The 24,532-nt window shown below is 39.4% G+C and overlaps 1 protein-coding gene across 1 annotated transcript in view; it reads right to left on the bottom strand.

Annotated features, from left to right (window-relative positions):
- The window catches only part of SYNE1 (spectrin repeat containing nuclear envelope protein 1), a 443,997-nt gene that overhangs the window by 188,439 nt on the left and 231,026 nt on the right, over positions 1-24,532 (bottom strand). Inside the window, exons 65-76 of the mRNA XM_059940974.1 lie at positions 21,138-21,455; positions 20,280-20,435; positions 19,954-20,124; positions 19,000-19,326; positions 17,227-17,379; positions 16,746-16,913; positions 14,331-14,507; positions 12,185-12,331; positions 9,086-9,211; positions 7,599-7,775; positions 6,031-6,296; positions 2,282-4,442 (exon numbers count right to left, since the gene is read on the bottom strand). Of these exons, the coding sequence (XP_059796957.1) occupies positions 2,282-4,442; positions 6,031-6,296; positions 7,599-7,775; positions 9,086-9,211; positions 12,185-12,331; positions 14,331-14,507; positions 16,746-16,913; positions 17,227-17,379; positions 19,000-19,326; positions 19,954-20,124; positions 20,280-20,435; positions 21,138-21,455 (4,347 nt within the window). The remainder of the gene's footprint in view (positions 1-2,281; positions 4,443-6,030; positions 6,297-7,598; positions 7,776-9,085; positions 9,212-12,184; positions 12,332-14,330; positions 14,508-16,745; positions 16,914-17,226; positions 17,380-18,999; positions 19,327-19,953; positions 20,125-20,279; positions 20,436-21,137; positions 21,456-24,532) is intronic.

The raw sequence follows: 24,532 nt of genomic DNA, 5'->3' as shown, positions 1-24,532 counted from the left end.
CATAGAAACTTAGAGTAGAAAACTGGTTGCCAGGGGCTGCAGGGTGAACAAAATAGAGAGGTTGGTAAAATGGTGCAAACTTTTCGGGAATTCCTGGTGGTCCAGGGGTTAAGATTCCACGATCTCACTGCTGAGGGCCCAGGTTCAATCCCTGGTCGGGGAACTAAAATCCCACAAGCTGTGTGGTGCAGCCAAAAAAAAAAAAAAGGTGCAAACTTTTAGTTTTAGGTTGAATAAGCTCTGAGGATCTAATGTGTAACCTGGTGACTACAGCTGACAACAGTGTAACATATAATTGAAATTTGCTTAAAAAGTAGAAATTAAATGTTTTCACCAAAAAAAAAAAGATAGAGATAAATATGTGATGTGATAGATGTGTTAACTTGTTAATTAACTTGAAGAAGGACTTCTTTCACAATGTATACATATATCAAACCATTACATTGTACACTTTAAATATCTTACCATTTTCTTTGTCAATTATCCCTCAATAAAGCTGGAGGGGAAAAAAGGGAGTGAAATAACACCAAACTTCCAAAACGGCATTTACCAGACTAAATAGTGATTTCTGGTAGTGAAATAGTAGCCTGTAAGTCTTGCATAGAGACTATGATAGAAAAGTTGTAGATTGGAAAGCTGACCCCTGTGCAATGAAGTCCATTCAAATCCAGAAGGAAAGGAAACACTCTAATTGGCCATCAGTGGCTGGACAAGACAAGCCATTACTGTCAAGCAAAGATGCAGAGAAGTAGTAGAGAAAGTACTTGTAAGATTAGCACTTAATGAGGAAAGAATGAGGATGGCAAAGCAAAGAATCAGTGGTGGAGGTTAGAAATGGCACCAGAACCGTGACCTTCAGTTATTTGGGCCAAGACAATCAATAAGACTACCAATCACAAGATGGCAGAAGTAGGGACACCTTAGCAGATTCAAGATTTTGGTTCAAAAATCACCAAATCAACAGAAGCAAGCTTACATGACAGATGTTTTTCAAGAATGAAAATTCCAGGTAACTTCTGTTTTGATTCTTCACTCTGGGTTAAATACTCTTATCTCTATCTCTACAGCTATAGGGACATAGTTTTTTGAAAAAAATTTAACAGTGGCCTGAACCAACATGAAAAGGTAAAAATATACTAAATAGACTCTAGTTTAAGAAGTCAGAATTTTACATGATGAAGTTTACTAAGATTTTAACCACATGTTAAGTTTTTTTAAAAATTGTATGATTTAGTGTTAACCTTAATCTATGTGAAAAATAAAGTTAAATGATAGCTAAGAGTCATCGGGGGCGACCTCTACATCAGACCCTGCACTAAGAATATAAATCTGAAGAGGGAGATATTATTATCCCTCTTCCACAGAGAAAACTGAGACTTACAGGATGTAAGTAATTTGCTCAAGATCAAATAACTGAGATTAAAATCCAGGTGTGCTTTACTCCAAAGCTATAGTTACTATATTATCCTAAGGAAGGCTGTCCTTAACTTAAACGGCTGGTTGAAATCCCATAGAATCAGAGGGACAGATGTGGAGAAAAAGGGTCAAGGGATTAAAGTAAGTACACCTCTGGGCACTGTTGTATCTCTCTTATTTTTGAATGCACAGAGCCCCAGAACAAGCCGCGATTAGGAGGCTAACCTGGGAGGTCCTGGGCATGCTCTCATTTCTTTGTTATCTTCAAGTCAAGTCATGATGGATATTCTAGTCTTGCTTCTGTTGTGCTTCAGGGAAGCCAGAGAAGAGGAAGCACTCCTCCCTGAGGAAGGGGTGGAGAGATGGGGCAACTGATGGGAGACCCCACAAGAAAGCCTGGCTCAGCATCAGGTCAGGACTGCATCACCCACCTGCCTCTCTCCATTTGGAGACTCTTCACCCAGTACTAAGCTTAGAAATGCCAGGTTTCTCATTGTTTTTAAAAAAGCATCACTACTTATTCATTGCTAATGAATGAATTTTATTATTAATTCCTCACATATGGTATTAATTATACTAGTGCTATCGTTTATTATCTCTCCTAAAGGAGAGTGACAACTGAGCTGTCCCTGTATTAAAACTAAAGTCAAGTCAACATGAAAATCGCATGAAATGAATACCATGAGCATAAACAATAAAAGCATCTTTTTAAGTCACAACTGAAGATGATTCCATGTAGCAGCCAAAAAAGAAATATTTAAGGAAGCAATTCTAAACAAAAAAATTCAAAACCAAAGAAAATTGTCACACCTATTTACAAAGAAGCAAAGTGGAAAAAAGAAAGGGGAAGCCCTGTGGTACCGACCTGTCTGGTGCGGAGAGCTTCCTGCAGGGCCCCGTCCAGCTCAGAGAGCTCTGCTAGTGTGCGCTGTAGGTCGGCAGAGATCAGCTCCTTGGCTCTCGTGAATTTCTCCTTCTCCTTGTTACTCAGTGCATTCATTATCCTCAGGCTGGACTGCACCTCCTCCTGATGGATTTGGACCTTTCTGATCTCCTCCTGGACATCCCGCAGGTTCAGGTCCAGGCACAGTGGCCCACTCAGCGCTGTCTCCACGCTCCGCAGCCAGACCAGGGAGCGGCTCAGCTCCGTCTGGAAGTCTCTGCTCTGCACCATGCGGCTCTCACACTCCATCACCGTCACGCCAATGGCGGAAGTCAGCAGTTTTAACTCCTCTTGCCAGGCTTGGATCTGATGCTTGGCTTTCTCATAAGCTGAGGGATCAAGATGCGGAACAAGATCTTCGAGATGCACAGTCACTCGTTTTAGAAGAATTTCTGAATCCTGGAGGCTTCCCGCCAGGGAGTGATACACTTTGAGCTTTTCCTCTGCAGGAAGCGTCTCCTCGTTCACCTTGGCCTGCTCTGTTCTCACAGCCTCTAGTTGTTTCTCTAGCTGGTGGCACATCTTTTCATGCTCTTGATAAGCACTGGTGGTGTCTTCTAATAAGCTCACCCTTTGTTCTGTTTGTCGCTTCAGCCTGTGGTACAGGGTGACGAGATGCAGCATCTGGTCTGGTTGCCATGGTTGCCCTGTGCTGCGAAAACTTTCTTTCTTCTGGTTCAGTTCATCCACTGCTTGTGCAAGGGCTGCCACCTCTCCCCCAAGAGCTCGACAACCATCCTGAAGACACAGAGCCTCTTCAACACTCAGGTCGCTGGGGACCTGGCTCACCTTGGAGAACTGGTCTTCGAGTTCACACAGAGACTGGGTTGTCAACTCGATCAAGGAATCATATTCTTTCCGAGCCAGAATTGCTTCCTGGACTTTATAGAACTTGTCTTTAGCCAAGTCGACAATTACATTGAACTGCAGGGGCAGTGCATTCAGCTTTTCGCTGAGGTAGGAATGATCGACTTCATTCAGCGTCGGCAGTATGGCCTGTCCAGTTCTCTGTAGCGTAAGTAGGAGATTTTCATATTCTGGAGATTGTTCCAGAATGTGTTGGTATTTGGCCAGTTGTGTATGCAGCCCAGCACTCTCATTCATTAGGTTGATTTCAGGAAAGGTAACAATATCTGCTTGTTTTAGCCAGTGACAAGCTTTATCAAAATCTTCCTTAAAATGCTTCCTAGAAACCAAATTTTTCTCTAGTTCTTGTAGCCGATGGCTGCACTTTTGTAAAACGGTGTCATAGACACTCTGCAATTCCTGAAGCTTCCCCAGTACCTCGCTCTTTTCCTGCTCTGTGACCCCTTTCATTAATTCGCGACCCTGGGCCCAAAGTCCCGTGACTTCATTTTGGTAAGTCTTGAGGCTGGCTTGTGCGCTCTTGCATGTTTTCACTTGTTTGCTCACGTCATCCGGTAACAGGCAGATATGTTCACGGAACGTTATCTTGCGCTCATGTTGCTGAATTTGGCTGGTCGCCTGGAACACTGCCATTAGAAACTGGGTTTTCTCAGACAAAGCCTTGTTTAAGTACTTTCGTCTCTGGCCCACTAAGTCGCTGAGGCCATTCACATGCCTTTGGGCATCAGAGAGTACCTTCTGGATTATCTGCCTCTCATTGAGGCCAAGATCAGCCATCACCCTATCAGCATCCTTCAGGAGTGATTTCAGGAGCATCTGTTTGGCCTCCAGTTCGCTGCAAATGGCAAGGTGATCCATGAGAAGGTTCTGAGCCACGGCAGGCGGGGGGCTCTGCTTAAGAGCCTCAGCAATGTTGGGTCGTTGCTCTTCTGCCCAGTCCATCAGCTCCTGAAATCTGGACCGGACCACATTTAACTCCTCCAGGTTGGTGACAGACACTTGGATTTTCCTTTCAACAAGGTCCTCAAGCTGAAACCAGCGTTGTTCAAGGTGACTTGTCTGTTCTTTGACTAATTCTTTGTCATCTACATTCAGATGGTCTATCATATTCTGCTTTTGCTCTTTCAGATCTTCAATAGCCTGCTTCCTCTCCTGCAATGACATTGCCAACTTCTTCAAAGCTTCCAGGTGGATGGCTGTGCTCTCTGTATCAGATCTATATGTATATATTAAAAGACATAAAATCAAGTTAACTTTAGTTAATATCTGTGTTTGTTCATATCATGTTAAAGTGCATATCACCATCTTCTTTCTTAGCTTCGAGTGGTTCAATTCATGGCTTATCGACAGAAATGCTATAATTATTATGGAACGTAAGACCCATATATTTCCATAGCAGAAGTTGAACCAAGATAGGTTGCCCAGATACTTCTTCTAGCTAAGACTGCCCTCCCATCACGTCTGACGTGTACTTTTTAGCTTCTTCCTCTGACTCTTAGCAACTGAGCAGGATCTGCATATTAACAAGTTCCCTTGATGATTTGAGGAAACACTAAATATTGAGAAACACTGATCTACTGCATTCTTGAAAGGCACTTAGAGAAATTAAGTGATCTGTGATTTATGTGCTTTCCTGTGAGAAGAAGCTCCAGTAAACAATCCAGTGCTAGATGGTATACCATGTGTAAGAAATAACCAATGGCTCTAACAGCTGCTCATGTGTGGAACTTAGATATTTTCTGTTTATCGTTAGAAATCTTTCGAAATAACTGTGAAATGCAAAGAATTCTCATCCCTTTGACTACAAAACACATATGAGAAAATTCAATCTTAGAGTCTTTTTCACTTACAAAACGATTAGTTCTGAAGTATGAGGAAGAGTGTTGGGAGGCCATATGATGAGTTCTGTTTGGGACATATTAGATCTGAGGTGTTTGTGGGTTAACCAGATGGAGGTGCCTATTGTCCGTCTGAAATATGGGTTTTTGCTGATATTGGATTTATCCCAAAGATTAGTAAAATGCTGAGCATCAAGAAAAAGTAAACAAATCAGAAAGTAGTGTACCTCCTCCAAAAAGGAAACACCCCAAACCAAAAAACCCCATGGTTTAACGATTTAACTACAGCTAGAATAATGTTTTCAGTTTTAATTGCTACAAATTGATAAATCTGGGCAGAAGTACAGGTTTTAACAATTATAGTGATCAGAGCATAGAAAGATTTCCATATGATGACTCAGTGTATGTGGGAGAGAGGGAATCCTTTTCAAAGAAAAAGTTAAGAGGGTTTCAATTGCTATAAAATCAAATAAGACACACATTAATTGAATTTAGATTGTTCACTAAGTTCTAGAATACCACAAGTACAAGACAAAACTAGACTGAATTACACAGAATGTGTTACTTTACAGAATTGACAAGAAACCCGTGGAACTATAGATTCAAGAAGGATTCATGTCCTGAAATCATAGATGATAGTCCCATAACTGGTAATTAAAACTAGAAATATTCTTGGGATATTCTTTGAACTCACAGTATAACAGCTTTGAAATATTCCTTGAGGTCACAGGTAGAAATGGTGCCATTTTCAAATATTTTCCTTTTACTCACTGCTTAAATTAACACTGAGCAAGGAAAATCATGATTATGGATACAGATGACACCATATTCTTAATAATGTTTTATCAATATTTATGATGATAGAAAATGAATGTTTAAAATGTAAGAAAGACATTTTTGATTTTTATAGAAATTAAGAAATTTCTGGCTTAGCATTTTGGTGACCCACTGGAGAATTGCTGTTACCTGGCTAAGTTATCCCATTCTGTAGTAAATTTTTCTAAGAACACTTCGACGACATTCATACAGTTGTGGTAATCTTGTGTTCTCTGGAAATCCTCTTCCCTTTGCAAGCACAGATTGTTGCACTGAAGGCACAGATCCAACCACTGGTCGTTTAAATGACTTATTTCCTTGTGTTCAGGAGACTCCTGCTTCTTGGTTAACTCATCCACCTTCTCTGTAATAGTGGTCACTGATGACTGTTTGCACTGTAGTTTCTTAACAAAATCCTAAAGGATAACAACAATAAAATAATGTTGAATAACCCCCCCCCCCCAAATAAATACAGATTGAGACATAGATACAATACCTCTGAACACTTTATGTAATTGAAGAATGTATAATGAGAGACAAAGAGAAAATCTAAAATCATCATACTTCCTTATGAACAAATTTCCAAGTGTTTAAGAATCAAAGGGTACTGTGGTATTTTCTTGTGTTACTTTGAAAAGTATAAAGGAAAACTGATAAATGTGAAACAATATTATTGCCACTAAGGAAAAGAGTTAATATTTTATCTTAAAGTACATCCTTAGTTTTCTAAAAATTTTTAAAGTTCATGATTTTGAGAACAAAATCTAATTTATATTCTTTCCATTCTTCTTCCTGCATATGCAAACAATATCCCAGTAGAAAATAAAAATGGCTGATTGTCACAGAGAAAAAATGTGTTAAGGTTTGTTAAAAATCTGGTACAGGGCTTCCCTGGTGGCGCAGTGGTTAAGAATCCGCCTGCCAACGCAGGGGACACAGGTTCGAGCCCTGGTCCAGGAAGATCCCACATGCCACGAAGCAACTAAGCCCGTGCGCCACAACTACTGAGCCTGCGCTCTAGAGCCCGTGAGCCACAACTACCGAGCCCGCGTGCCACAACTACTGAAGCCCACGCGCCTAGAGCCCATGCTCCGCAGCAAGAGAAGCCACTGCATTGAGAAGCCCGCACACTGCAACAAAGAGTAGCCCCCACTCGCCGCAACTAGAGAAAGCCCACGCACAGCAACAAAAACCCAACGCAGCCAAAAATAAAATAAATTAATTAAAAAAAAAAAGAATTCTTTAAAAATAAAAAATCTGGTACAACTTCCATCAAGTTAATCTACTTATAATAATTTTCTATTATATTTTAAATTATATAAATATTTTATTACATTTTAAATCAGTTGTATGTTAATATGTTTTATATATTAAATATATATTTAATAAATTGATAAATCCTACAGCTTTAGCAATATTGTGATGAAAAGCTAATGAATAACAAGGCTTCATGTTTGTTTAATGGCAGAGTCTTCAGGTTCTGCTAGCTAAACCACAGTTCTTTATTCAGAAATAAGCTACAGAGTGAATGTCCTTCAATGCAAGTGGCCAACTGGAGCTCCAGGAAAATATCTGAACGTTTACTTTCTGAGCTATACTTTTCTGGCACCAAATGAAAGTTGTTCTATCTCATTCCTTAAATAACTATGTGTAAGGATTGATTGACATACACCCGTCCTGGTCTCCTCTAGCTCCCCTGGAGACACGTTAATTCCTACCTTTACTTGAGACACCATGTTCTGTGCAATATTTAGCTCCAGTTCTGAGTGCCTCCTCTTCATATTCTGCAGCTGCTGATTGGCATCCTGGAGGTAAATCCAAAGCTCAGCCTTCATGTGCTTGATCTCTTCCCAGCCCTGAGTTAAGTTCTGTGCCTGGGCAAGCCTTTGTTCAATCTGCAGAAAACACAGAGGCAAAAGTTAGCAGCAATGGACAGAAACATTTATGTTCAATGAATGAGCCTGTCCATGTACACAGGCCAACACACGTGTGCGCGCACACACACACACACACGAGTGATAAATCCAAAAAGAATTCTTTATTTGCTTCAAGAAAAACAGATTTTATATTTAGGTTTTCTAAAGACTTCAAATGTCTAAGACTTATGCCATATGATTTCAGTCAATGCTGTGACGGTCTAGAAGTTTTAACAATTTATTAGGTCAGAAGCTGCCCTAATGGTTTTTCACATTGGGCATTTCAGTGGATACATCTGTTTGACTGAGTCATCAATTTGGTCTTGGGGTTAACTAGAAAAGACTTATATTGTTCTCTAGTGCACAGCTGCTGATACTTCTTATAGAACACTGAGTTATTAACATTTTGGATATATGTTTAGATCTGCTTCACTGGTTTTTGAAATCATATAACTTATTTCGATAAATCATTTCTGTAAAAAAAAATATAGGAGCTATATCATCTTTCTTAAGGATTTAAATACAGACTTGCTTTGGTAATGTAATAAAACATAAAAGTAAAAAAACATACATTAGTTTAATTATTTTAATATCTATATTATAATTATTTAATTATCTTAATTTCTTCATTATTTTTTTCCTTTAGATCATTTTACTATTCTGGAATATTTAATCAATTAAATACCAAAACCAAGTCTTTTTTTTTTTTTTTCATCCGAACATGTTGTGTTCCAGAGTTTAAGGCAGCAGCAGCAAACACACGGCCTCTGTGGCGCCATCTGTCTGCTGCAGGCAGGTACTGCTAACTCATTACAACACTGTCCAAAGGGCCCAGATACAGCTTCAGAATTCTTAACACCACACTCAGCCACTGCCAATGAATTAGAAGGGTCATGACAGATGTTTGCCATCCTAATAGGAAGGGTCAGGAGGCCCTTTCACACTAAATATGACCGAAAGAAAACAATGGAAAAGGAGAAAAGAAAAAAAGTGAGTGAAAAAATAGGAAAAGAGGAAGAGAGAATGGTAATTGAGGAGAAAAGAGAAGAGGAAAGAGGTGCAAATGTTTAGCAGTTCAATGGGACTAAATATTTCACTTCCAATTCAGTGGCATCAGTATTAGAGTGTGCCTACTTTTCTGTGACTTAGTTGAAATTCAATACATATTTATTATAATGCTTGTAGGAGCATTATAGCAAGAATACTCCAAGGAGAAATTTTTTTTCACATCTAACATTCAAGCAAGAGAATATAGTCAGATATATCCAATGTCATTTTTTAACTTTTACCATTTGTTCTGTTTGTTGAATGTCTTTTGCTGTGGTTTTCACTGAAGAGTTTGACAAGTCACACATGGTGCAAAGGAGATCTAAGTAGGTCCTTGCCTGTTCCTGCAAAGCTCTGAAGTGTTTGACCTGAAAAAACAAACAAAGAGGAAAAAAAAAAACTTGTCAGGGTGAAAGAGATGCATGCTATATTTAGATAGCAAATATTTGTACCATTTGTGGTATGTTGTTGACATTTCAAAAATAACCTTGCTATGCTCAGTATTTTCACCATTGTTGTAAATGACATATATTAGTTACTCAAAAGAAAGCTTTCCAAACACACTGGCAGGGAGCCATTTGTCCACCAGGTGTTTCTTACTCTAATTAGCCTGTATGGTCTGGGAAAGGGGAACAACCAAGAAACTTCCACAGTTTTTCCAGATTCTCTGTTCACATTCTAGCTTGTTTTCTTTTCTTTTCTTTTCTTTTAATATTTATTTATTTACTTTTGGCTGCATCGGGTCTTCTTTGCGGCACGTGGGATCTTTTATTGCGGTGCACGGGCTCAGTAGTCACGGCACACGGGTTCCAGAGAGCGTGGGCTTCTCTAGTTGTGGTGTGCGGGCTCAGTAGTCGCGGCACACGGGTTCCAGAGAGCGTGGGCTTCTGTAGTTGTGGCATGCAGGCTCCAGAGCCTGTAGTTGCAGCACGCAGGCTCTCTAGTTGTGGCGCATGGGCTTAGTTGCCGCGTGGCATGTGGGATCCTAGTTCCCCAACCAGGGACCGAACTGGCATCCCCAGTTGTCAGGCTACTGCAGGAGTTAGATGAGAAGTGATGATGGCCTGACGGAGGGCGATGGGTGGTAGGGGTGGTGAGAAGTGGCTTTCGCTTACTCCATCTTTGTGATTAATGGGGAAGGAGGTACTGACTGCAAGTTGTATGGGATAAAGTTGATCTACAGAAACAGCAGGTGATCTTCCAAAATCATAGCTAATAATGGAGCCTAACTTTTTGACTCATCTCAATATATTTCCTCTAAGCTGTGTGGGTTGCCTAGACACATCATTCTCACATAAATGTAACAAATACAGATCAATTTCCCATTAAGTGGAAAGTAGCACCTAAACTTTTATCCATTGCACAAACTGACTGGTGTTTCACTTTCAATTAGTATCATTAGCCATTAACCAAAACCATCCCATCAGGTACCCATGGCTCAGAGAAAGTTATCTGTCCCAAACAGCCTTTGGAAATGAGAAGAGAATGAGATATCTGAATTTTTATTTTATAAATATATTTACTTTAAAAAAATAATGATTTATTTTAAAATGTATACAGTTGGCCTGATTCCAAAAGCATTGGGAGCAGCTTGTTGATTGTCAATGACAAAACAGTTATGAAAAATTTTTGCTAAAAATCAATTTCAAGGGCAAATCTGATAGTACTTCTTCTCATTCCCCCAAATTCACATCATGCCTTATGAAAACAAATGACATTCTTAATGGAATCAAATCAGTCTGTCACTGACTAACGGTAGTGAGGACCATATTATCATTACATACCGTATTGAGCATGTACCATGTGGGAGGCCCTGGGGATACACGATGCACCCTGGGACCCTGACCAAATTCAACTGCAGCCAATCAAAGCCTGACCAGAGTCTGACACCCTGTCAGCAGTGGAATTCTCCAGTGACACATCCAAGCTAACTAATGACCCAGGACCTGCTCGACTTTACATGAAAGCAGTACTTGCCAAAGGAAAGACTGATCAAAACAAAGCAAAACAAAAACAAAAAGAAACAACAAAAAACCTCTTCCCCTTCAGAACAACTGAGGTCCAGGTGTTTCCAATACCTCTAATTCCCTTCTCTGTTGCTTCCAAAAGGGGGCAGCCCATTTTGAGAAGCAGTGTGGAAGGGGCAGAGAGCAAAACAATGAACCATGCAGTCACTGAATCTGGGGCCCAAGAAGGATGAGCTTCCTCCTGCAACCACAGCTAACGCGGGTAGCTGTAGGAAATTTCCTGTTCTAGCGAAAGGTCATTGGGATTAATGTTATTTTCCCCCTTTTACTTCTTTTTTTGGGAACAAAGGAGAAGAATCAAGCTTTGGTCTGGATTGTTCTGAATAAAGTACATTGGAAACAAACAGCCGCAAGACAATGAATGACCCAAGAAAGCTCACAGTCTAATGAAAAAGCAGAATACAGACAATCTTTACTTCATTTCTTGATTCAAGGAGAGCCATGTTTGATTTGTCCATATTCTATTTTTATAAGGTGTAATACATGCACTTCTGTGAGCCATTTCATGATTTAAATAATGTAAATCACTTAAGCCAGAAAGTATACTTTGGGGGGCATATTAACTGCACATATTCTCTAAGCAGACTAAATGAACAAGCATATTATTTTAATCTCAGTTTGAGGTAAAAAAAAATTGCATTTTTACATTACTTCCTATCTGGCAGCAACCTTTACAACTAAATTCCTGTAAAATATATTCTTTGCACTACACAGAAAAGTTGCTTAGTACAAAAAATTTAAAAACATCCCTCAAATATTCTGATGAAGTCTCAGCAGCAACATTTTAAGCATGTAGATGTCAAATTAATATGCCATAGGTTTCTTTCACATGATAACAATTAATATTTCATTCAGCATTCATTCAATAATTATTTAATAAGCACCTTGTTTTGTGCCAAAAAATGCAGGAGAGGCTAATTTTGCTTTTCTGTTTACAAATCATGTACACTGTGGTACGACATTTGAATTTCTTCATAACTTTCAGAAGCAAGCATACTTATAATCACTTTACCTATTAGAACACTGAGGCTCAGAGAAATTCAGTGATTTACCCATGGTCACCCCGTTGAGCAGGCACTGGAATCGATCTTTTGGCTACAGTGCCCATGCCCTATTTATTCGACCAGATTGACCTCAGTTGTGCGTCCGTCTTCCTGGTTAGAATGTGAACTTGACTGGAATCAAGCTCAGACCTTATTTATACTTTTATATCTCCAGCAACCAGCACAATTTGGCACATAATAAGTACTTAACATGTTTTCATCGAATGAATGAATCACAGCGTAACATAAACTTTCAGCAATCACAAACTACCTGCTTAACGGCTTCTGCCCTGCTGAGAGGGGGATGTGCGCTTGGCTTTAAATCGGGCTGGACTGCAGAAAGCCAGGCCTGGCACTGCTGCAGGGTGTCTTGTCGACTAACGTGCTTCTGAAGTTCATGTTCCAGACTCTGGTACACCTGAGACAGAACAATCATGCTGCAGTTATGAGAGCTGTTTTATATCTCTAAAAAGATCACTGGAAGCAAATGAAACAAGTCCACTTTAAATGGATCCCTCTCCCCACCATGGCCCCCAAAACCAGACACATATCTACGGAGTCTGCATATGTTCCAAAATGTTGCAAAGCACATGGGCTATGCCCCAGTTTATAACTTCTCAACCCACACATTACAACATAATATCCTGATCATGGAAAGACAAGGTGGGCAGGGTTAATGTAACGCTAGAAATGTGTTAGAACACATAAAATCTTTGAAGTAAATTGGTCAAACATAAATCGAAAGTTTTTGCAGCTTTCCCCCATGGTATAAATATTGTCCTTTTCATTTAAACTAGAAACTAAAAGTAAAAATAAAATGCCAGCTCATGAAAAGATAACCAATATTTCTCTAACTGAAAAGCTTCTGTTTTAGGGGTAGGGTAAATTGGAACTAAATTATAACACAGGGGAGGGGAGAGCTTGATGCCCTCATTTCATCTTAGAAGTTACATTCCAGGACAACAATAATCTAGAATAACCCAAACATTTTCTAATGCGTCTATTCAATTAATTAATCCTCAACCAGCCAAGCAATTTCCATTTTATCCACAAAGATATGTTGAGAAACTACTACATGTTTCCTTGAAATCAAGGTGAAATATACCTATGATGTTTTCTGAGCAAACTCTTTATCAAAAAAAAAAAATAAAGAAAAAAAGACTTTGAGGTTAGACTGGCTTTTCTTTCCTTATTGAGACAACAGAAGCAGTAATTGAATTCTGCTTTTCTCTGTCATCTATTAATCAGTTTTATCTGATATTGGGACTATCCCTTATTTATTTTTACTCCAAGCAGAACTAAAAAGAAAAAAGGTATTTTGCTTTCTTTAACATTTTTGCAAAGTTTAATTATAAGATTCTGACTCTGTTCTTAGAATTTCGTTCACTTTTTAAAAGTTTCTTTTAAAAATATATTTGTCTTTCGAACATATACCAATTAAAAAGAAAAATTAAGCTGTGTCCCTTACGCACAGAAAAAGTCTGCTACAAAGACAGTGCTAAGAAATCTCTGTTGAGTGAGCGAACAAATGAGCCCACCAGAAAGCTCCATGCTGCTGTTTTTCTTGTCTCACCCCCTTTTCCCCTTTGTCATCATCTGCAATTATTTGTTAGATTCTTTTATCTCTCTTTTTTATTAACTTTTTGAAGGTGGATTTTCCAAATCTAGGGATCAACTAATGTCACCCAGCATTTTTTTTTATTATCGTGATGAACACAGATAATTCTCCCCATGTCACTTGTATTTCTCCAGTTCTTACTAAATAGCCCAGGAACAAAAACAGAAGGACTCTTCTCAGTGTCATTTATAAATTCCAGAATAATAAAGAGTAATCTACTAATTTTACTTAATTGTTGTTAAAAGGGCGATTCTTATTTATCTTAGACTTATATCTATAACATTAAGGATTCCATTTTATTGGAGGGATACCCACTGAAGTATACCTCGAAATTGGTGCTTACTTCTTTTCTCAGTTTCTATATGAATACATAAAAATACGGAATTAGAGTAGAACCTGGGCTGCACAGAGTTAAAAAGAAATAATTATTGTGCGACTTACAGAATAAACTTATTTTGATGTTATAGAATAAATGGCAAATTAGAAAGAAGTATTATTGATGGTGTGCAAATAAAAACAAACAAAATTAAAAATTTTTTTCATAATCAATTCATGGAATAAAGGGATTGAGTAAAACCACATGTCTGAAATTCACCACTTCATCACATCAATCAAATATATGATATGTTAGTTCTATGTTCACATAGAGACTATGAAATCTATCCTCTTATTTTCTGTCTGGAAAAACACCAAAACGATCCCAAAGACTGAAGCACAGAAACTATTTTTAAAAACCTCCAGTTTGCACAGCTTTTCTCCTTAATTTTTCATTATTCTAGAATGTTCCAGTGGTACTCACCCTCTGGGCTGTACTGCAGATGGCTGAGTAACTATCCTTTGTGCCCTGCAGATGAGAGTGTACATTTTGTTTAAGTTTCGCTTGGAGGTGGTCTGCACACTGGCTGATCAAACTGTCGCCTTTAATTTTAAGGTTGTTCAAACGGTCTTCAAAACCAGCAATTTCTTCCATCATTGCCTACAAAAGTGAAACAAATACTGAGTTCTCATTCCATTTTTAGTCTTTAAATAATCTATCCATCAAACAGAAAGTTTAAGATCAATCATTTCTCTGTTTAAAATGTTTTTAAAAGAGTTTTGCAATTTGTCTTGGTTACCATATCAACAAATAAAAAAAAAAGTATATTTTCAGAGATACTCCAATGGGAAAAGTTAATGAATTTCATGGATTAAGTTACATACGAATAATGAAGTAACCTTTAAGTGATTTCATGAGGCTCACCTCAGTTAGAGATCTGCTCCATGGTATTATTACCAGCAAGAAGGATGTTAGTACATTTTTCAACTCTCTAAATTATAATTCTGGTATAATTTATATCTAAAATAATCTAATTACAACTTAATCTAATTTACTAATGTCTAATTTATCTAATATGATATCTGATTTATGTAATAATCGAATGTCTAAATTATGTAAGATCTAATTTACATCTAATAATATTTATATTGATAAAAATAAAAATAACCTTTATCACTTACCATTTATTAAGCACCTGCTATAGTGCAGGGACTATATATAAGCCCAGATAAATGTGTATTATTACTATTGTTTTACAGATGAGGAGATTGAAGCACAGAGATGTTATAAAACATGTTCAAGGGACTTTCCTGGTGGCACAGTGGTTAAGAATCCGCCTGCCAATGCAGGGGACGCAGGTTTGAGCCCTGGTCCGGGAAGATCCCACATGCCGTGGAGTAACTAAGCCCGTGAGCCACAACTACTGAGCCTGCGCTCTAGAGCCCACGAGCCACAACTACTGAAGCCTGCATGCCACAACTACTGAGTCTGCGCTCTAGAGCCCGCGAGCCACAACTACTGAAGCCCGTGCACCACAACTACTGAAACCTGTACACCTAGAGCCTGTGCTCCGCAACGAGAGAAGCCACTGCAATGAGAAGCCCGCACACCGCAATGAAGAATAGCCCCTGCTCGCCACAACTAGATAAAGCCCGTGCGCAGCAACGAAGAGCCAACACAGCCAAAAAGAAAAGAAAAACCATGTTCAAGGTTTCACAAGTAGTAAATGGCACAGCCCCCAGCTTTGGGCCCGTCTCTGCCCGATTCCAGTTCACACACACCACTATACCCACCTGTGTTCTCTAGTGAGATTTCTCACAAGATCACTTAGAGAGCAGGAACCAACTTTTTCAAATCAGGTTCTAATTTCCTTACAATGCTAATGACAAGTGACATTCCAACACACAGTTTCCTGGGCTGACACATCAATACATCTAAGGGAAACCAGGTGGTCCTTCAGCAGCCCAGGGTCCACCACTTTTTTTCCAGTGGTGCTGGGTTAACAGTTATCATATATGCCATATTGAAAAGAAACATTTTGTCTTCGAGCCGGAATGGAACCACTACATCATGAGGTTACTGAGGGTATTTTCTCAGTGCCAAACGGACTATATCATATAGTTACTTTTCTGTTGGTATTTGCTAAATAAAATTTTCTCCTATAGGAATCCTGAAGCCCAGAATGGTTAACTGGTCTTCCTAAGACACGCTACTAGATATTTACCATGTCACGACTAAAAATCAGTTTCCCATTAAGCTCACCAAAATGGCTCTATAAAATTGTGACTATATGACATCTGTCATCTGGCACATATAATTACTAAAAATACATATTAATAAATATACTAACACCACATATCAGTACTGTACTTTATGGTTTACAAAATACTTTCACATACATTATCTCCTGTGATGACCACAACAGCTACGTGATGGGGCTGGTGTCATTATCACCTTTAACAGAGGAGAAAACAGAGGCACAGAGAGGCTAAGTCCCCCCAACTAGGAAGAAGACAGTCTGGCTAGAACCCAGACTCTGTGACTACTATTTTTGTGTCCTATCTTTGGCTATACTTTTCTAAAATAAAGATAATTTCTCTTTGATAAATTACGCCCTAAAGATTATATTCTGCAATGAAAAACTATTAGCTGGGAAAAATGCTACAATATGTTCAGAAGGTGAATGCCAGGATTCAGCTGTTGTTGAGTCACTTAAGTATTAAATTGAACTGTTCTCAATTATCAGTCATTCTTGAGACTCAGACCTGATTCTTTAAGTGCAGTCATTACGACCCAGAGAGGTGCATGCGTGCACTCACACACACACACACACACAGACACACGGCACACCTGCTAAAGCCACCCTGTATTCTTCAGCTCCTTAGCGATCAGGCATACCTTGTGGTGGGCCAGTTGCTGGGTAACCGTCTCTAGACTGCTTGTCTCCATGAGGTCGGGTGCCACTAACCTTCCTGACATCTGCAGCAGCCACTTTTCCACTTCTTGGAGCTCACCGTTGTAATCTTCGTGCTCTCTGACTTTCACCTCGAGACGGCAAACATGCTCCTGTGAAGCCAGGTGTCCGTTAGAAGTGACTTTCAAGCCAAAAATCTACTCAAAACTTTCATATTTTTAAAAGCCCAGGACAACTCATAGGGTAGGCAGAGTTACACACATCAGAAACTTACTAGAAACAGAAAAAAAAAAAAAAACCACAACACAACCCACAAAGTCGTTTCGCCATTTAAAACGCCCATCTGAATAAAAGGAAAAATATTGACCCATCCCAGGCCTTAACATCTTCTGACAGATAAAAAGGAGTCAGGACTCCCTTTGTGGCAAATACACACATTGTATTGAATTTCTGATCACTCCTTACCTTTCCTGCACTGCAGAGGTTCTGGTAATCACTTTGAAGTCGATCTATTTTGTCCTTTAAAGTAACATCCTGCACCAGCTCCAGGAGGGCTTCGCCTTTCTCTCTCACTGATTGTACTGACGGTTCATGGGACAACACCGTTTGCTGGAGTGACTTGAATTACAAAGAAAAAACAACAAGAGCCAGCTCACCTACGTGATCAAGGTGAATATATACATATACGTTGGCATGTATAAGTTTATCTACTTCAAATAAAGATCTGATGGGACTTCCCTGGTGGTGCAGTGGTTAAGAATCCATCTGCCAATGCAGGGGACACGGGTTCAAGCCCTGGTCTGGGAAGAACCCACATGCCGCAGAGCAACTAAGTCCGTGCGCCACAACTACTGAGCCTGCGCTCTAGAGCCCGCGAGCCACAACTACTGAGTCCACGTGCCACAACTACTGAAGCCTGCGTGCTTAGAGCCTGTGCTCTGCAACAAGCGAAGCCACCGCAATGAGAAGCCCACACACCGCAACAAAGAGTAGCCCCTGCTCGCCGCAACTAGAGAAAGCCCGCATGCAGCAACGAAGACCAAACACAGCCAAAAATAAATAAATAAATAAATAAATTTATAAAAATAAAGATCTGACATATACTTTAAAAATTAATAAGTATAAAGCAATAAAGAGAGAATGCCTTTTTATGGCTAATACAGTTTTTCAATACAGAGTAAAAGTAAGACATCAAATAGCCCTTCACATGCGCAGAGAGAAGTATGGAAAAGAGTTACATTCAGCTAAATTTAACATGGTTCATATTGCTGGCTTCTAGCTCATTCCTTTCGGCAGAGAAATAAACCTTAATTCTCTATGAAGGGAGCGAGGTGCTATCTTTTGATTTTGACTCGTGAAACCAATAGCAGCTTGAGCTGGATGTGAAGTCTGGGAGACAAATTCCAGTTGCAACGTTGCTATGATGGCCTAAAAGTGCTATTTAAATATATCAAGAACTCAGAGGGATCTAAAAAAGAAGAAGCAGTGTGATTCTTATATAACACCTTCAAAGACACACTGTCAGGCTAGGCAGAAGAACCAAGGACAGGAATAGACATACTGGCTGGAGGAGGAAAAAGCTTCCGACAGGAAAAGCTTTGAGGCAAGCCATCACACTGTAATTCTTAAAGACTATCGCTAAATAATTTGGGTCAAATTTAGAAAACAGACTATTCCATGTATAAGCTTCGATAACTGTTTCACAGATTTGAGCATGTGAAATATTTATATCTACAGCATGTATAGTGATATCCACATCACCATTTGTTCTTTCAAAAATTAATTTCTAAGATGTTTAACTACAGTCGGTTAATTAGAATTTATTTTCTTAGAAATAGGATGTCTCCTTTTGAATTTACCATAGGTCAGTTTATAGGCCTTCTGTACCAAAAGATGAAGGAAAGACTCTACATGAAAGATAAAATCTGTAGGTGTGAGATCCTAATGCCAAGAAGGTTTTTCTGGGTGATCCACATACCTGGATCACACTGTCAGAATAGATCTCCATTTACTGATACAACCTTTGAATATCAGACAAATACAATTCCTGAATGGAAAAATACGTCTGATGTAGTGTTTCTAGCCAAATAAATCTATACCACTCCCCACCAGCAGAACAGGCATGTTAAGGAGTTTTTCTAGCACTCACTAAGGGTGACACAAACCAGGAACCACGTCCCACCAGTTCAGTCCTACATGACGTCCTCGTGCATCTGTCAGTTAGTAACAACACGCTACCTTGTATTTAGATAGTTGAGCTTTTTTCTCATATAATTCCATTTTGGGTTCTTCAGGAATGTGCAGGATTTCTTGGTATTCTGCTATCCACTGAGTTAGTGCTTTGTATTTATCTGAGAATTCCTTTGTTAAATGAAGGCCTTTTTCCAGAGTCATGTGCTCCTTCCGGACAGTGCTGGTCAGTTCCTTCAACTGTTCCACGTGGTCATGGATCTCTTTTCTTAACGTCTCTGCCTCACCATCTTCCAAGTATGTAAGAGCCCTCTCTCCTTTCTCTCGGGCTGATTTGAGCAAACTCTGGCCTTTCTCCATGTCTTTTAGCAAACCCTGAGAAAGAGTGGGAAGCAAATACAAACAAACAAATGAATAAACAAACAGATAAATGCAAATAACTTAGCATTATTTCTTTCCTTTTAAAGAACAGCCTTTCAAGTCCCATTCTTGAGTCCACTGATTTCTCCTTAAAATATGTTTTTTGAAGTTTATAATCAGATTTGCCCCGCCAGCAATCAGGAATCTTCTTTACTTCAATATAGGTCTTTTAAAGTTTTGATCAGCATATCATTTCCAAATCAGAGACTTAAGGAAGAACTTGATGTTTCTCTTGTCCTTAACAGTGCTCCTATAGATCTGAGTTAAAACTCTATTAACGCACAGTGCCATGAATTTGAGATAATTTTTTTCTTTTAATATTTAGTGTCAAACTGGAATTTAGTTAAGAATTTCTTGCCCAGTCATGTGTAAGACATTGAAATGGCTTCACAACACAAATAAATGAAAGCCAGTCTTTGGCTTAAGAGATTATAACTTGGAATTTAGAGTGAAATGGTGAGCCAAGGATCACCGATCATACCGGGCGGGGATGAACACATGCACTCCCAATTCTATGCGGAGACGGGAACAGCTTGTGAAAGAAGAAGCATTGGGAGACAAACCTGATATTTGCATGCCTACCTCCAATGTCTTCATTTTTTTCCCCGTCATCACTTTATCTACTTTATCAATTTTGGCAGCCACATTCTTGAAATTTTTGTGAGTAGAGCTGTACCAATCCGAATAGGAACTTAGAGATAATTCTGATTCCTCCAAACTCTGGATCTCTTCCTCCAGGAATTGTATTTGTTCCTTTGAAAGAAGAAACACAATTGAACAGTGATTAAAGACCTGTGCCAGTGCCTTTCTTGCTAAACACGTATTATTTTCACTGGAAGTTAGCCAAAGGAAGAACATCTGGCTTGTGAAGTTTGCTGGCCTATGATGAGCAGGGGTGGCCCACTCACCAGCACTTGCAGGAGAAGGGCTTGGTATCTGGACGTCAGCTGGGTGGCCTGGCAGCCCATTCGGCTGCTCACGTGGCTCTCATCCAGGATCTCCTGCGCTCTGGCTCCCACTTCCTCAACTTCATCTCTGTACGCAGTGACTTCTTCATGCCACTTCTGAAATGACACAGTATTGGAGGGAAAGGTTCAATCTTACAGATTCTTGAGTAAGACAAATAAGTATATCTTCTTACTAGAAAACGATTTCAGTGTATTGTTAGAATATACTTATCCTGTGATATAATTCTGAAAATACTTCACATAAAACCTTCATGAAAATGTAATTCCAGTAACATGATAAAAACTGTACACTTAATGAGTCTGAGTGCTTTTCTGTCTATATTACATATATTTTTATATCTTTTTGTTGTACTTAGATAAATTTTAAAATAGATGAATAAGGAAAAGAAGTTCCAGAGGCCTAAGGATTATTTTGATCCTGTGCACTGAATCTACATAAAAATTAGAATAAAATTAATTTTCAAGTATTATGTCAATGTAGTACATTAGAGCAATTTCAAATCAGAGCCATAAACAAATTATTGCGACACTAGCATTCATGTATCTTTACCAAGCAAGGTAATAAAGCTTGGGAAGAAAATATAAAATACTTCATTAAACTAGACTGCCTTAGGATTCTAATAAATAATTGCTGGTAGAAGAATGCTCCATTGTAATGTACATCAAATTTCTTTGCAAGTAGAAAGAGATTTTGCAAAAGCTAAACCTTGGACCAGAAGTTACTAAATAGTTTAAGGAAACAAATTATGCAAGGCAACTGCTACTTTGACAAAGATGAGGAATTTACGTTAGTTGTACCTTCATCTGATGTAATTGTATCTCCTTGGCCGCCCGGTTAGACTGACGTCCACTTCTGAGACTCATTTTGTCCTCCATTGCTTTCAGCCACTCGTCTACTTGCTGAAACTTCTGTCCCATCAGTCTCAGTTTGTTGACTACGTTATTGAACTGAGTTCGGGTCTCGGACAGCCTCTGCTGGTAAGCCTGCCAGTTCTGCCGGAGAGACTCTAATGCCCGGTCCTCCGTCTGGGGGATGCCCGATGGTATCACTTCCTCTCTGGTGTGCAGCACTGAATGCAACAGGGCCTGCCCCTCTGCGCAGTGCACCTGGAGCTCCTGTAGGGGAAAGGTATGGCTGCCACACCTCACTCACATTTTACACCCGTGTAGGTGATCATGTCTCACTCAAGCCAACTGTGCCCTTCACGTTGGCTTCAAGAAAGCTTCATGTCAGGAAAGAATGCTTTGGTTCCGACTTACACAAAAAAGTATGTACCGAAAACTGAATACTGTCTCCCAAGTCAGGAGAAAGATTCTGAAATATTTCCAATTAAATTAATCAGAATGCACACATATACACACAAATACACACACCAAGAGAAATATTTTTCTCAGTCATCTTAGGAGCAATGTCTGAAATTTGGCTTTTCAGCCTACAGACAAAAAACACTGTGATTAAAGGGTTATTGTTTAATATAATAACCTAGGCTTTTTTTGGCTCCTAACCTGTTTAAAGAGCCTAAGGTTTCTTGCTTTGACAATGAATGGGATCAGTGCTACATGTGTGGCTGAGAAAAGAACAATGGACCTTGTTTTTGCTAAGGAGGGATCCTTTGCCAAAGATGTTCTAGGGAATGCGATGGCAAAGAGAAGTTGGCCCTGGAGGGTACAGGGCATACAAACCTGGAAGGCTGAATTATCACACCTGCCCATCAGGTACTCCTAGGTACAAATACATTTCCCTCCACCAAAGCATAAGTCCCAGAAATTTACCCTACAAATTTAGTATGAATCAAGTCTTGAAGAGCATAAACTACTTTTTTTATAGAAAGAAAAACTCATATCCTTAAAGATGTTGGCAAAACGTTATTATGCACTTGTGTTACTTGATCTCATCATCTAAAGTTGAAAGGGGCCAAGTCAAAGCCTACCAAGAATGTTAGAAGTGCCAACATATTTAGTCAGAATACAATATTATTAAAAAATCTTTAATACCAATGAAATTGCTCATATCTGACCACTTTTACCTATAGAAATAGCAATCTTATATGGTTCAGACTATTGGATACATTTGTCCTCAGCTATGATATCACTCCAAGAATGTTGTAATGTGAATGTATTGTAAATGGAAGAGAAGAACAATTTATATGGTAAAATATTAATCAAAATGATGACAAACAGAAATTTTATTCCAAAATTCCTAAAAATTTTTAAAGGTAATTTTGTACAATCTCTTTCCTTAATTCAGGGTTTGGCAAACTTTTTCCATAAAGGGTTGGATAGTAAATATTTTAGGCTTTGTGGGCCACACAATCTCTGCTGCAAGTACTTAACTGCCTAACCTTGCCATTGTGGCGCCAAAGCAGCCATAGACGCTACATAGATAAACAGGTGTGGCTGTGTTCCAATAAAACCTTATTTAAAGTACGGGTTCTGGGCTACAATCTACTGATCCTTGCCCTAATTCATCTCCTTTTTAAAAATTAATTAATTAACTTATTTATTTATTTATTTTTGGCTGCGTTGGGTCTTCATTGCTGCGCGCGGGCTTTTCTCTAGTGGCGGCGAGCAGTGGCTACTCTTGGTTGCGGTGCGCGGGCTTCTCATTGCGGTGGCTTCTCTTGTTGCGGAGCACGGGCTCTAGGCGCGCGGGCTTCAGTAGTTGTGGCGCACGGGCTTAGTTGCTCCGCGGCACGTGGGATCTTCCCGGACCAGGGCTCGAACCCGTGTCCCCTGCATTGGCAGGCGGATTCTTAACCACTGAGCCACCAAGGAAGCCCCTAATCTTCTTAGTATATCACCCTTTCCCTATTTTATAGCAGTTTTCACTATTCTACAAATCACTGCATTAGATAAATTCTTATATATATACCACATTTCAAGTATTTATTCTGAGGGGAAAATATAGTTAAATATTTTAAAAATCTATATGTTCTAAGACTCAAATTAAGCCTTCAGTAAATGCAAAATAATTTGTGAACATGTTTCACACTGCTGGCAGATCCCCAGATGACTAAGCGAGCTATAGGACATCAGGACCCTGAAGTAGTGCAGTTGGGATGTCACGTCTCCACCACCAATTTCTGCCTTAGTGTCTCCCCTCCCTTTTTAACATTTGTGGTGACTCAGAATAAGACAGTGTCAATAAGAATTAATACACAGTGAACTGAGAGGTTGGAGTTAGGTTTGGGTTTGGGCTACATTAATACTGACCAAAGTGAAACATTTTCTTCTGGAACAGGAGAAACACCTGCTGGTGACAAGTGACTTCTTGGCCTAGTTCCTACACAGAACTTGGAGAGCTTGGCATTTGCTTGCCAAGAACGTCTGGAGTGAAGTGCTGGGAGAGGTTATAGCCAGAAAACAAAGTCCATTCCATTAAGATAAATTACAACAGCTAACCCTAGCAGACCAGGGTATGCTACTATTAAGAATAAAATGGATGAGATCCTTAAATAAGCTAATGAAACTATGACTCTTCAACTTCTGCTGTATATTTATTTCATGAATGGACTATTATTTAAATAAGATTTTTCTCCCATCTCATTTAATCCTTCCTCAGAACAACTCTGTGGAGAAAACTGAGTCAGAGACGTTTACCTCTGCCAAAGTCACCCAGGGTCAGTTCTCACCATAAGTCAGAGTCCAAACTTCCTTATCCCAACCGTGCACTCCCGCCATTACACAACACTCCCTGAGACCCACTGAAATAGCCAGAAATGTTATATGCCAGCGATGACCATCTCAGTCCTGCTTTTCCACCTTGTGTGAGCTGTAGGTACATGTTGCCCAATCCTGAACCAATTCCGATAAGAGCTGACAGTGTTCAGTAAGTGCCAACACGGAGCTGGTGGGATGCGGAGCTGTCTTGCTGGCCTTTCTCTGTTCTCTACTCTGTGTGCCTGGTTTCCCCTTCTTGGGAACCCCCTGACCCCTACCTGTCTCTCCAGGTAAGATTAAGGGGCTCTCTTTGATGCTCCCATAAGACCCCTAATAATAGAGTAGTTCTATTATTGTCCTTATCACATTGTTAGATAGATCATTACGACCTATCAACGGGTCTGCATTTCTTTAGAATGCAAGTTCCTTGCAGGCAAGAATAATATTTTAATCATCTTTACCTGCAGTAGCTAGCCAAGTACAGTGTCTGCACTGCATTAGGTGTTCAGTAAATGTTGAATAAGTCAATGAAT

This window comes from Balaenoptera ricei, chromosome 12 (genome assembly GCF_028023285.1).
Source record: "Balaenoptera ricei isolate mBalRic1 chromosome 12, mBalRic1.hap2, whole genome shotgun sequence".
In the NCBI taxonomy this organism is placed as follows: domain Eukaryota; kingdom Metazoa; phylum Chordata; class Mammalia; order Artiodactyla; family Balaenopteridae; genus Balaenoptera; species Balaenoptera ricei.
Note: the sequence above shows the minus strand (reverse complement) of the source record. Positions and strands in the feature narration are given on the sequence as shown.